Source organism: Bombina bombina, chromosome 3 (genome assembly GCF_027579735.1).
Source record: "Bombina bombina isolate aBomBom1 chromosome 3, aBomBom1.pri, whole genome shotgun sequence".
Lineage (NCBI taxonomy): Eukaryota > Metazoa > Chordata > Amphibia > Anura > Bombinatoridae > Bombina > Bombina bombina.
In genome coordinates this window covers 982691663-982704908 of record NC_069501.1, presented here as the reverse complement: position 1 = coordinate 982704908, position 13246 = coordinate 982691663, and the positions used below count along the sequence as shown (strand labels likewise).

General features: G+C 37.5%; 1 protein-coding gene across 4 annotated transcripts in view; it reads left to right on the top strand.

Moving 5' to 3' along the window:
* ITGA7 (integrin subunit alpha 7) overlaps window positions 1-8719 on the top strand; it is a 331759-nt gene extending 323040 nt beyond the window's left edge. For 3 of the 4 annotated variants that reach the window (XM_053708086.1, XM_053708088.1, XM_053708089.1), the window contains one exon: window positions 4686-8719. In XM_053708086.1, coding sequence (XP_053564061.1) covers window positions 4686-4859 — 174 coding nt within the window. In that variant the 3' untranslated portion in view covers window positions 4860-8719. Of the gene's footprint in view, window positions 1-1766; window positions 1884-4685 lie in introns of all 4 variants that reach the window. The other variant, XM_053708087.1, reaches the window with a different exon arrangement.
* Window positions 8720-13246: the final 4527 nt, after the last annotated feature.

The window sequence follows — 13246 nt, the reverse complement described above, 5'->3', positions numbered from 1 at the left end:
ACAGTAACTAATAAATATAATTGAGTGGAAATGCTGGTTAGTCTGTAAAAATGGAGAAATTATGATTTATTTGTCAAATACATAAACAAAATGTTGCCATTTATATTCCCAAATGAGATCTTGAGCTAAATGACTAAGAACTGATTATCAAATACTCACCGGCATGGAGAGAAGTCGTACAAAAACTCTCCTTTACTTACAGAACGCTGCCTAGCGATAGCGAGATAAATAGTTCTCAAGATAAAATGTGATTTGTTAAATCTCTTTGAGAGACCTCAGACTTCTGATGAGACTTCCTAGATACTCTCGCCAGACCAGGGAGCTTTAGATAATTGTGCCTTTAGTAACATTATAGATCTAATTCATGGCTTCTGAAGCCCCTTTAATGAAAGTTATGTGTCCAAGTGAGACGCTGGATCATGTGCTTGGCTCCTGTAGACCCCTGTATACCTGGTATATGCCTTGGCGGGAACAGAAGCAATCCGCTTAACTACTTATGCTAGTTATGTCTAGTTATGGCTAAAGGAGACTTCCCATGTTAAAGGGACACTGAACCCAAATTTTTTCTTTCGTGATTCAGATAGAGCATGCAATTTTAAGCAACGCTCTAATTTACTCCTATTATCATTTTTTCTTCGTTCTCTAGCTTTCTTTATTTGAAAAAGAAGGCATCTAAGCTATTTTTGTTGGTTCAGAACCATGGAAAGCACTTGTTTATTGGTGGGTGAATTTATCTACCAATCAGCAAGGACAACACAGTGTGTTCACCAAAAATGGTCCGGCATCTAAACTTACATTATTGCATTTAAAATAAAGATACCAAGAGAATGAAGAAAATTTGATAATAGGAGTAAATTAGAAAGTTGCTTAAAATTGCATGCTCTATCTGAATCACAAAAGAAAATTTTTGGGTTCAGTATCCCTTTAAGTAAAATGAAAAACCACCTTTCCCCCTGTTAGCATGGGCTCTGGTATGTTTGCACCTTCTACAATGACTACTGTCCTGCCAGTTGATTGTACATCGTGCTTTTCAACAAGGGATACCAAGAGAACAAAACAGATAATAGAAGAAAATTGGAAAGTTGTTTAAAATTGCATTCTGTTTGTAGATGATGAAAGAACAAATGTTGAGTTTCATGCCCTTTTAACTTTTCTTATTAGATTAAAGTTTGTTCCAACACAACATTACTGTTTCTTTTATGCCTTCAGTTCTTCCTTTACTTGAGTGTTTGTATAGATGATTACTCTCTTAGCTTACACTACAGCTTAACATGTTGCCCTGATCTTGCTTATTTATGTACATATACTGAAAGAACTACATTAAAGGGACATGAAACTATTTTTTTATGATTCAGATATGGCATGTCATTTCAAACAACTTTCCAACTTACTTCTATTATCAAATGTTGTTTATTTCTCTTGGTATCCTTTGTTGATGTAGCAGCATTGCACTGGGAGCTAGCTGAACATATAGGGTGACTCTATGATAGGAGGAATATATATCAGCAGCTAGATCCCAGTAGTACATTGCTTCTCCTGACTCTACCTAGGTATGCTTTTCAGCAAAGGATAACAAAAGAATAACGCAAAGTAAATAATAGAAGTACATTGGAAAGATGCTCTATCTGAGTTTAAGTTTGACTTCACTGTCCCTTTAAACATATGAGGTGGACATATTACACTCCAGGGCAGATCTGGTCTGTATGAACATTTGGAATCTCCCGTGCTCAGCCCAGCTTACCCCTTTCTTAACCTATTACTTCCAGTGCGGTTTCTTCAAGCGAAGTACTAGAGAGGAAAAGTATTCCACAAACTACTACCGAGCTCACCTTGGGGTTCAGCCCTCTGAGGCAGACAGGCAGGCTGAGGAAGAGATCTAGCTGGTAAAACCCAGCACGTGTGTTTGGACATCTATGTAAAGTGTTACTTGATTATGATCTAACATCTGCCTTTGGTGATTTTCATTAACTTTATGTTGTTCTGCAGTTTGGGTGATTGCACATCTAACACTATTTATGAGTGAGAATGATATTCAGTGATGTAGTATAACACTTTTAATATTGTTTGATTTATTTATTTATTAGATTTATGTTTATCTGTAGAATGCATTCATGCACAGATTACTTGTCTGTTGTACAATAATAAACATAAATATCAGGATTTCAATATGAAGGAGATAAAAAGAGCACAATGCATATTACATACCCGTCTGAATAGCTTACAAACTAATATACACTATATGGTCACAAGTATGCAGACAACTGACCTTGACACCTATATGAGCTTATTAGACATCCCATTTTAAAACCATGGGCATTAAATTAATATGGAGTTGCCCCCCCCCCCCCCCCCCCACTTGTGGCTATAACAGTCACCACTCTTCTGGGATGCTTTCCACAAGATTCTGGTGTGTCAGTGGGAATTTGTGCTTATTTAACCAATAGAGCATTTGTGAGGTCAGACACTTATGTTGGATGAAAAGGTCAGGCTCACAATTAGCGTTCCAATGCATCACACAGGTGTTCAAGTTCCTCCACACAAAGCTCCTGAAACCGTGTCTTCATGGACCTCACAAAGTTGGAAGCTCCCAAATGTCTGTAGTTAGTGATGACACAGATTATAGGTGATTTTTACTCACTACCCACTTTAGCTGTGAGTTTGTACAGTCTTCCAGTTCATGGCTGGGCTATTGTTGTTCCTAGGCACTTCCACTTCACAATCATAGCACTTACAGGTAATCGGGGCAGATGTGAACTGAATTGTGGCAAAGGCGGAATCCTATGATAGTGCCATGTTTAGCCACTAAGCTATTCAGTATGACTATTGTAATACCAGTGTTCATCTATGGAGATTTTAGTGCACTGTGCTGGAGTTTATGTACTTATTAACAACGGGTGTGGCTACAACACCTATACTCAGTAATTAGCAGGGGTGTCGCCATGCTTTTTGCCATATAGTGTATATTATAGATGCAGAGTACTTCATATGTTCTTACTTTAACATCTTGAACATAAAAAACAGTATGTGAGGCCTAGTAGATATTATGTGAGATATACTTCAAATATACTTTGTTTTAAAGCTAATGTGGATTTCATCAGCCATACTTTGGGCTGTTATTTGCTTGTGACTAAAATATAGCTAATATAAAAACCCATACAGCAGATTTTATTATACAGGCTCTGCTATAGGGAATCAGTCACCTCCAATTGCTATTATTTGCTCTATTATTGGTAAGTGTGACCAGCTAAAAGGAACTTATGACCCCACCCTTATTATTGTACCTATATCATATAGATGTTAATGCACATTAACCCTAACAGAAGCCTTTTCCAACAACATCAACCAAAAATAGGTACTAATTCTTATCACTAGTTTTTTTTAGTTTTTTTTGTTTAGTTGATACATAGTAGCATGCAGTATTTTGTATGCCAGTTAGATGCATGGTGTGGTTTACTTAGGGAATGGGAACTAACTGCATGAAGGGATGATTTTTTTTATTAGCAACATAACCAGCAACCTAGATTAATTTATGATAAAGTGGCTTATAATGATGGAAACGAGGCATTTTGCAGATCTTTAAACTCAGCAATCAAATAACTATTTAAATGTCATGTTCTAAATATGGATGGTATATGATAACCATTTCCTCTGAGAGATGAATGTGTAAGCAAAATATATATTCACTATATGGGATTAATACAGGGTTATCTAGAGAAGTATAATAATTTATATAAAACTGGTATTTAAAATAAGATACAATTCATTTTTAAAAATGGAAGAACCTATTGTTGATACTTTTGTTTCTGTGGTTCATTATGAAATGTGGCATTCCTTTGTAACTTTGGGTGGGAGCAGTCAGCCTGGGTTTAAGCAGATCTTCAGGGGGGCAGTGGACCCTTCAAGAAATAGAGAAAACACACATCTCTACACGTGTGATTTCTACAAGAGCACACTATTTGTTGCCATCCAGGAGAAAAATAGGACAATCATAAAATAAATTATCAACACATACCAGTGATTTGATAAAGATACACTGTTAGGACAATACAGTTGAACTATAAGAGGATATTCCAAAGGCTAACTTAGTTGAAGAAAATAAAAATGCTCAAAGAATATTTATAGCAGCTCTTTGTATCTAACACAGGCCTAGTACTGTACCACATTCTCCTTTTGGAATGCACATTCTAGAGCTGAAAGATTTACACATTCACTATAGTATGAAAAAAAACACTTTTTATTGTTTATTGAAAGTGAGTCTGCATTGGAATTTCTGTTGCATAAAAAATGTCCAAAAATATCTTGCAATGACAGCCACAAATCCCCATAATCCAGGTTCATTCTACCCTAGCAGTTAGGACGTATAGTCCCAGAAGTGATCCTGCCTTTCCTGGGGGATCCTTTACTAGTCACTAGGGTTCCCACTGTGTAATTCACTTAGAATTTGTATTAATATTAAATATATGGTATTTTATTTGTGTTGTATATTTTGTATCTTCTGACATATATCACAACATATATCAAATATTATAACTGAGATTGGTATACAGTTCTGACTTTTGCCTACTACATTACTCTTAGTTTCCTCTCAATTTCCTCTTCTAATTATATTCTTCCCCATCTCTTTCACCTGCACTTCCTCCTCCATCTTTTCTCAGTCTTATTATATACATTTCTCCCCTTCATAGTGTGGATTTTTCAAGCGAAAACGTTACCAGGAAGAGAAGCTGCCTCAGTACCATGCTGTGAAGATTCCAAGGGAAGACAGGCCCATAGCTTGGGAAGAGAAAACAGGGACCATTAAAAAGAAAGACTGGGTGACAAACTGGAGTGAGGATGGCCCTCTGAACAACTCCTCCTAACCCCCTCTTCCCATCTGAAACCTGCCACTCCCATGAACTGTCCCTGTGCTGGGAAGGCCGGATCCCTCTATTTTTAGGTGGTTTCTTATATTTTATTTTATGTTGTTTTGTATATAAAGAAATTACTGTTATTTGAAGACATTGCAGACTATGTTTGTGCTCTGCTTGTTAACCTCTTCAAATGCAAGAGCCACATCTGCGGCAGGGGTCGGATATGAGCTGGTTTAAAACAAAGACTACAATTGAAACCAGTCTCATAAAATAACTTTGAAGTCACTCCAGGAGGAATATTACAAAATATTCTTTGAGGACCCCACTTAAGGTGGTCTCTTCACTTTGTATATGGCATTCATATTGTACAATCACTTTTGGTGCTGAGCGCAAGTTAAAGATCACTAAACGGACGAAGAAGACAATATTATGGAATGAACGTAGTTGTAACTGAACCTTCTAAGAATCAAATAAGATACTGTAATTACTTGTAATGAGAAACTGAATGAATGCTTTCTGTTTGTCTAAGTGTGAATATAACGCTCTTGATCCAGTTTATGCAACTTTTATGAGAAATAAGTCTCAAGAAAGAATTCTTTGTACATGAACAGCCCAAAAAAAGCTTTCTTATATATGAAAGAAACAGCCACAGCCCATCTCTTCCACATCAAATTGAAAAACATGTTGAATCAGTATTTATATGATGTCCACATAAAGTCATTTTTGCTGCCTTAACTATACATGTTTAAATTAAATTGCATGATTGACTTATTTGAGGGATTTGCAAAATATATTATTTAACTGTGATGACAAATTATTTGCAGAGAATACAGGAGCGCCTGACGTACTGAACCCCATTCATTTTCCACAAATTACTAAATAATTAGTGACTCTTCTATGACAACATAATTTGTTATTTTAACAAATATAAATGTTACAAAAATACATAATTTGTTTTCTAAAATGAACATTAAACACTAAATACATTTTATAAGCCTCTGTCTTGTCTTGGATGCCGCCATGTTAAAATCTAGCTTTCATTGCATTCCGGTGCTGACATGTGTTTGCACATTTACAGCAACTCTCCTTAACCCCTTAACGACCAATGTAACCTGTATGTCACAGTTTCATTAAAGGGTTTCCAAGTGCAGCTTTGCCGGAAGCAGCAAAACTGCGCTAGTACTGTATGCCTCACTGTCAACATCAGCAAAACCTGCGCTGTAAACAAGCTAGATTAGAGGGTTTGTTTAACTCCTGTTGATGTATAGGTTACGCCGGTGGTCCTTAAGGGGTTAAGACACTTGTAGTGTAACCTAGGTTACATAATGGCAGCACCCATAATATAAGAGAGGTACATGAAAGGTTTTCAGTGTTTAATGTCCCTTTACATAAAATAGTATCAGAATCACCCTCTGGGATTCCCTTGGAGATTTTGGAATTTGTGATTCATCAAAACCCTGTAAGCCTATAAAATGCTGGGTAATACCTTAGTAAATATAGTGGAATATAAATACACAACTGCAACAAAGTACAAATATATTTCCTTTGATATAAGTTATCAGGAGTGCTTCTATAGCTGTTTAAGCCAGAACAAAAAACAAAGATCTGCTTTTTGTCTTTATTCCTAGGCTCTACTATTTGTGTTACAGATTTTATGTACAGAACATTTATATCTATACAGAACATAAAATCCTGATGTCCACAGTAGTGTTGTTAAATATTTCTACAAAACAAACTCAAAGTTCTACTCAGGCAATGAAAAATCTGAATCTCACAAAGAGGATGGTCACTAATGTTCCTAGTATTTTGTTATAATCTGTATATACAACAAAAAAAAGCATTTGAAACAACAGTTCAGCTTTGTGCAGAAAATTGTGCTAAATTCACATTTCAACTTAGTGCAGTCCATATGGATCAGCACTCTCCCTGCAACATGAAGATATAATAGCAGTAGACACAAGAGCCGTGCTCACTGGTTTTAACAAACTGTGATTTTTTTTAATTGATTACATTTCGGGGAACAAACTTTTAATTCCTCATATATGTGACTGAAGTAGCCTAGTTAGTTCAGTAATTCAGACGCCAGAATAACAAGGCCATTGCAGTAAGTAGTGATATTCTTTTATAGTACCAACAATACATTTAAACAAGAAAAGTTTTCAATTTTCCTCTTCCTCATGTCTGAAGCAATACTTAATTATCTTTATTTAAATATATATATATATAGTAGATAAAAGACAGCACTCACTGGTCTTGAAAATAGCAACAACTGCTTTTATTTAAGTTATGTTTCGGGGACAGCTCCTCTTCATCAGACCAACCGTTGGTCTGATGAAGGGGGACTGTCCCCGAAATGTCACTTAAATTAAAGCAGTTGTTGCTATTTTCAAGACCAGTGAGTGCTGTCTTCTATCTACTATATCTTATCCTACATTCATCACCCTGGCATTGGTGTACCTGTTTGTGAGAGTGCACCATTCTCTACAAATATATATATACACACACGCACACATGTATATATATATATATGTAAACATATATAGGTAAACCTGACATTACCCAAGCAGCTGTGGGTAAAGCCCCGATGTAATGTAATTCACCCATCTACACTATTTTTTTTGCCTCTCCCTGGGGGGTTCAAGGAAGGTGCCCCGCCGATCCCCTGGAATCCACCCCAAATGAACCTTGGGGAATGAGGTTTACAACCGGAGGCATAAAAGATTGTGAAGATGTGTGAATTACAGTGCATTGTACATTATTATTATCATTTATTTGTAAAGCGCCGCCAAATTCCGTAGCGCTGTCTATATGTTTGATGCAGTGACTCAATGCGCTCTGAAAAGATTTATCATGTTACATCTGGCTTTACTCACAGCCGCTTGGGTAATGTCAGGTTTACCCAGGTATTGCTAGTATTAACCAATTTCTTACTTTACCCACAACATATATATATATACTTACTTTTTTCTATTCAATTATGATACTAATTCTTTAATCAAATTGAAATTAATTGTACACCTGCGCTTTAGTGAGCTTTTAAGGGGCAGTAAACACCTTGTAATTACAACTATTATCTTTAGGCTTCAAATAAATTAACATAGTTATAAGAACATATTAACACCTTGGTTGCTGCAATTTTTTTCAGTGATCAAACTCCACCCAACACTTTCCTTATCCAGACTTGAATCTACAGAAGATAGGGCTTGAAACTGTCATTGTGTTAACAAAACAACTTAAAATATAAGATAATAAAGTGCAGAGTATGGTGATATTTGTGGTAAGGTTGGGCTTGTAAAGCCTCCTAAGTGCTCTTTCAGTTTTCAAGCATGGAAAAGACACAATTTTAAAACTTAAATTACAAGAAAAAGTATGTAATATGCATAATTATATCAGTCTCAAACTGTTTACTGTCCCTTTAAGTGACAATTCTACCATTTGTTATGATTTTATCCTATATTATCTTAATATTTTGTCTCAATGTTTTCCTTCAGCTTACTTATGTGACAAACTTCAGCTGTGCTACATTTAGAAATATTGGAGACAAGGGGCATTTTAATGGTTACCTACTGATTTCTAATAATGCAGATTTTATTTAACTCTAACACCTGAATGACACAGATTGACTTTGGCTCACAAATCACTGAGAGTTGTCATTTCCATACTAATTGTTTGTTTCTATATAATTAGCATATCATTTACTAAAAACAAGATGGCTGCACCATTACACTGGACACAATTTGTTTTATATCTGCAGATAAATGCCTTCACTATGTCAAGGACAATAATTTGTTTTATTTTTGGTGCCATGACTATATTATATTTAAAGAAGGCTCTAAAAAGGCTATGTTAATAAATATATTTATTCAATAGCTTTGTCTGTTTTTTATAGTTCTCTATTTAAATTCATTAAAAACTCCAAAAATGTATTCTCCTCATTTAACGATTTAAATAGATATGTGTATAAATGCAGGTTGTAATAATAAGTGATAGACCATAATAAAGAATATTAACAGAAACGTGCAAGGGAAGAACCAAGTGAAGATCACCATGTTTCAGTTTATCTGGCAGTGGCAAAGTAAGTTTACTGGCATGGGACTTTTTTATGGGTTTATGTAAGTTTATTTACTATGAAGAAGAGCACTTTGTTTCTACTAATTTGTTAAAACACAGCTAATTGCATTAACAAGATTTAAAAAATAGACTCTGGCCTGAGAAGATCTTCTAAATAAGTTACCTTTGGGGGGCGGAGTTTGCCAGCAAAGAGAGAAGCAGCACTTCTGTTTAGTTCTGCACAGAAAGTGACAAATAACACTAGTTTTACACTTTTATTTGAGGAATATCACCGTCAAAAGCCCACTAGGTGATAGATATACTAACAGGGACTATCCGGTACAACTTTGGAGTGGATACCTGCCGATTTCCAATATATCCACAAACGAGAACCAGCAGATTTCTAGGAAAGGCCGCGGCTGCGGCCTACTCCGGAACCTCCGGCCCTAAAAAGAGGGAAAAGGAAACGAGTGACCCATCCGATTACAGGAGTGCTATAAAGGGAGACCCCAGGAGACTACTAATGGTGAGATTGAACGTATCTATTGACAGAAATAAGTTTTAAACACTCTGGGCCTATCTCCTAAAATGTAACAGAAGGAAATTAGCTGCATCCAGTATCCTTTGGGACACTTTGCTGCTGAATTTTCACCCTCTTGGGTTTATAAGGCCAATTGGAGGATTAACACTATACTTTAGCAGGACTGCCAGTGGCGGGAAAGGAGGCCATCTTGTCTTGCAGCCTTTGATACAGGACAGTAATCTTTTCTAAACCACGCAGCCTTTATTCACTTAGGTGATTTACAAACAAGCTACAGAAAATTGAGAGCCTATACGGCTGTTTTTCTCTCCTTGTCTAAATAACCTGCAGCTATCGAAGCTAAGTTTGGTGTGACACAGGATTTGCTGGCCTCCAATCTGACTCTACACATTGAATTTGACGCTGAGCAGCCGGAGCCCTAGAAGCCTCATCTGAGCAGCTATAACCTATTACCAAAACGGAACTACTCTCTCCCCTCCCTTTTCCTGCCATCTGTTGTGGTGGTGGGTCATATCCTAAGGCCCTTTTTCCGTGATCGTCCTGTGAGTACATTGCCCCTGGGGAGTGGAGATAGGCCAGCAGTAGGGTGAATTCTGACAAGAACAGTGTGACTGCAGTCTAAAAATATGCCGAACTTTTAGCCGCTGACCTTATGCTGTGCAAGTGTGAACTGATACCCTGCTAGTCTGTTAACATGAGTCATACGAAGGTATCTGGGGACATGTATCCCGGAATATAGCATCCAAAGCGGGTCAGAGAACATCAGTATTATATCAAAACCAACTTGACAATCCCTATGCATTTCTAGTCAGAGGTAGCGCAGTGAGAGCCTCCCCCTCCAACTTTTAAGAACCTCACGAGTTTCCTTTTCTTCACCAAACAGATTATAACCCCATTGACACCTGCTCCTTGATCCACTACGTTGTTTCATAGTGAGAACCTGGGGGTTTTTAACAGGTCTCCCGAAATGTCTGCCAGGAAATCCTCCTTAGACAAAAGAAACAAGCCTACATCTTTGAACACATACTTCAAGCCTTCCAAAACAATAAAACCGATAGACCAACCAGATGCTGAGAACCCAGAAGAAATGGACTCAGATTCAGAATCTGCAGTATCAAACACAGATCAGACCCCAGTAACTAAAGCAGACCTGCAATCTTTGGTTTCAAAACAAGATATATCAGCTAGCTTTGATAAATTATGGACTAAAATTGATTCCATGCACACAGCAGTTACAGCTAGTCTAACAGAGATCAGGTCTGATATAGCAGAACTAGGAGGCAGAATGGCTACAATTGAAGAACATACAGAAGCAACTACGGAGGATATGAATGGACTTTCACAAACCATTGCCTCACATCACCAACTGTTCATAGAGATGCAAGACAAGATTGAAGATCTGGAGAACAGGAGTAGAAGAAGCAATCTAAGGCTAAAAGGTATCCCAGAGACAGTGGATGGTAAAGATCTACCTACCTATCTACAACAACTCTTCAGAAGCATAACTGGAAATAAGGGAAATAGTGATTTTACTATGGAAAGAGCTCACAGAGCTCTGAGGGCTAAACCTAAGGGGGAGGCTCCACCGCGAGATGTAATAGTGAAGATGCTGCTCTTCCAAGACAAAGAGCTAATACTCTCAGCAGCTAGAAATGCTCCTACGTTCAAATTCCAGGGGTCAGTTGTTCAATTCTATCAAGACCTATCTTTTTGGACTCTCCAAAGGCGGAACTCTTTTCGCCCCTTAACTCAGCTATTGAGGAAACAACAGATTCAATACAAGAGGGGGTTCCCTTTCGCTCTGTATATCTTGAAGGACAACTTAACTGTGACTATCAAGGAAGCGGCAGACATCCCCGACGTATGCCAACGACTGGGGCTAGAAACACCAAAGATGCCTGATTTGCCGGTCTCAGCCCTACAACTGGAACCCCAGGCATCTCTGAGATCAAACACCATTCCTAGATGGAAAACAGTCAGTAAAAAACGTTCTAAGAATAAGTGAAACACAGCTTCCTTCTGGGAAATCTTTTTTTTTTCTCTATCTGTGGAAGAGAAAAGAAATGAAAGCCACAAGTCGACAAATGCAGGAGGAACATGGCTATCTCACATGAAGTACCTTTTTATGTGACTCTCTAATGAGTAGGTGGTAGCCATGCTACCAGCTATGGAAGTTTTGTAAGCTTAATAGGTATGCTACGGGACTCCCTGTATAGACCATCAGGTTATATATGAAGAACTCTGCAGGTAATGGAGTAAAGCAGGGAGTTGGGAGAAAGATGAACTGCAGTTACCATGTGCCTGTAGAAGAGACAGGGCTCACGCCCATTGTTTTTGTTCTCTATTGCATATTTATAACACTTGCACAGTTACTTAAATTTAAAATGTTAAGGTTATTTATCTTATTACCTTGCCCTCAAGTGAGGGAATTATTATGTTTTTTTTTCTATGGTTAATTTACTAATTTGTTATTGTACTCACACTACTCACTACAATCCCCTTTTAGAGCCACATACTGTTGTAGCACATCACACACGCCCAGATGAAACAGTCATAGAATGGATAGAGGCTTACCCCGGTCAGAGAAATTCCAGATGCACACACCTTCTCAAACTATATCCCAATATATTTATGATACACCCTATATCCACTTAGATGGCCCCTAAAATTAAATTAATTTCTCACAATGTGAGAGGCCTGAATACTGATGTAAAGAGACGAGTGGCAATGAACCAATATATAAATATCAAAGCTAATATTCTCTTCCTACAGGAGACTCACTTTCTTAACAATCAGGTTCCTAAATATTGGTCCAGACACTTTCAACAACATTACCATGCCACAGCCTCTACCAAAAAAAGAGGAGTTTCCATTTTGATTCACTCGGTCCTTAACTTTGAACTTGAATCCATAACCACAGATGAGGAGGGGAGATATTTAATAGTTAAAGGTCAAATTGATAACACAGACATAGTACTCTGCAATATATATGCACCTAATACGAAACAGACAGAATTCTTTGCCCATATATCGCATCTTCTAACTCAGTGGTCCCAAAATAGGGTTATAGTAGCTGGAGATTTTAACATTAACTTATCTCCGATCCAGACTCCCAGTCGAGAGACTTTATCACATAAAAAACAGCAACACAACCGGGATATAAAGCACATTCAGGAACACCTGGCGTCCCACACTCTTATAGATTCCTGGCAGGCCTTATATGGAACCACAAACGACATCACCTATTATTCCGCTGCACATAAATCTTATACAAGAATTGATTATATCTATACCAGCCAAATCTTTCACCCGATCTTACTATCTTCTGAAATATACCCCTGCGTTTGGTCTGACCACTCCATACTGACGCTATCTTTAGATGGGATACAAGATCATAAGCGGGAAAAGTCGTGGTCTTATGACCCACAATATTTCCAGCAACCCCTAGCCAGGGACCAGGTCCTGAAATATCTCAAAGAGTACTGGGACATAAATATAGATACCACCTCCAACCCTTTATATACATGGGCGGCCCACAAAGCATATCTTAGGGGAATACTAATGCAAGGGAAGGCGGCACATACCAGACAATGTCGAAAACAGATATCTACACTCCACCAAGAGATAGCCACTTTAGAGAAGTCACACAGGCTTACACATAGTGAGAATACCTTAAGAACATTACAGGCAAAAAGAACCACATTAGCTAACTTACTGACTACAAATGCCACTAAAACACTACATAAACTAAAAGTACAATATTTCATATTTGCCAATAAACCAGACAGATATTTGGCACACAAAC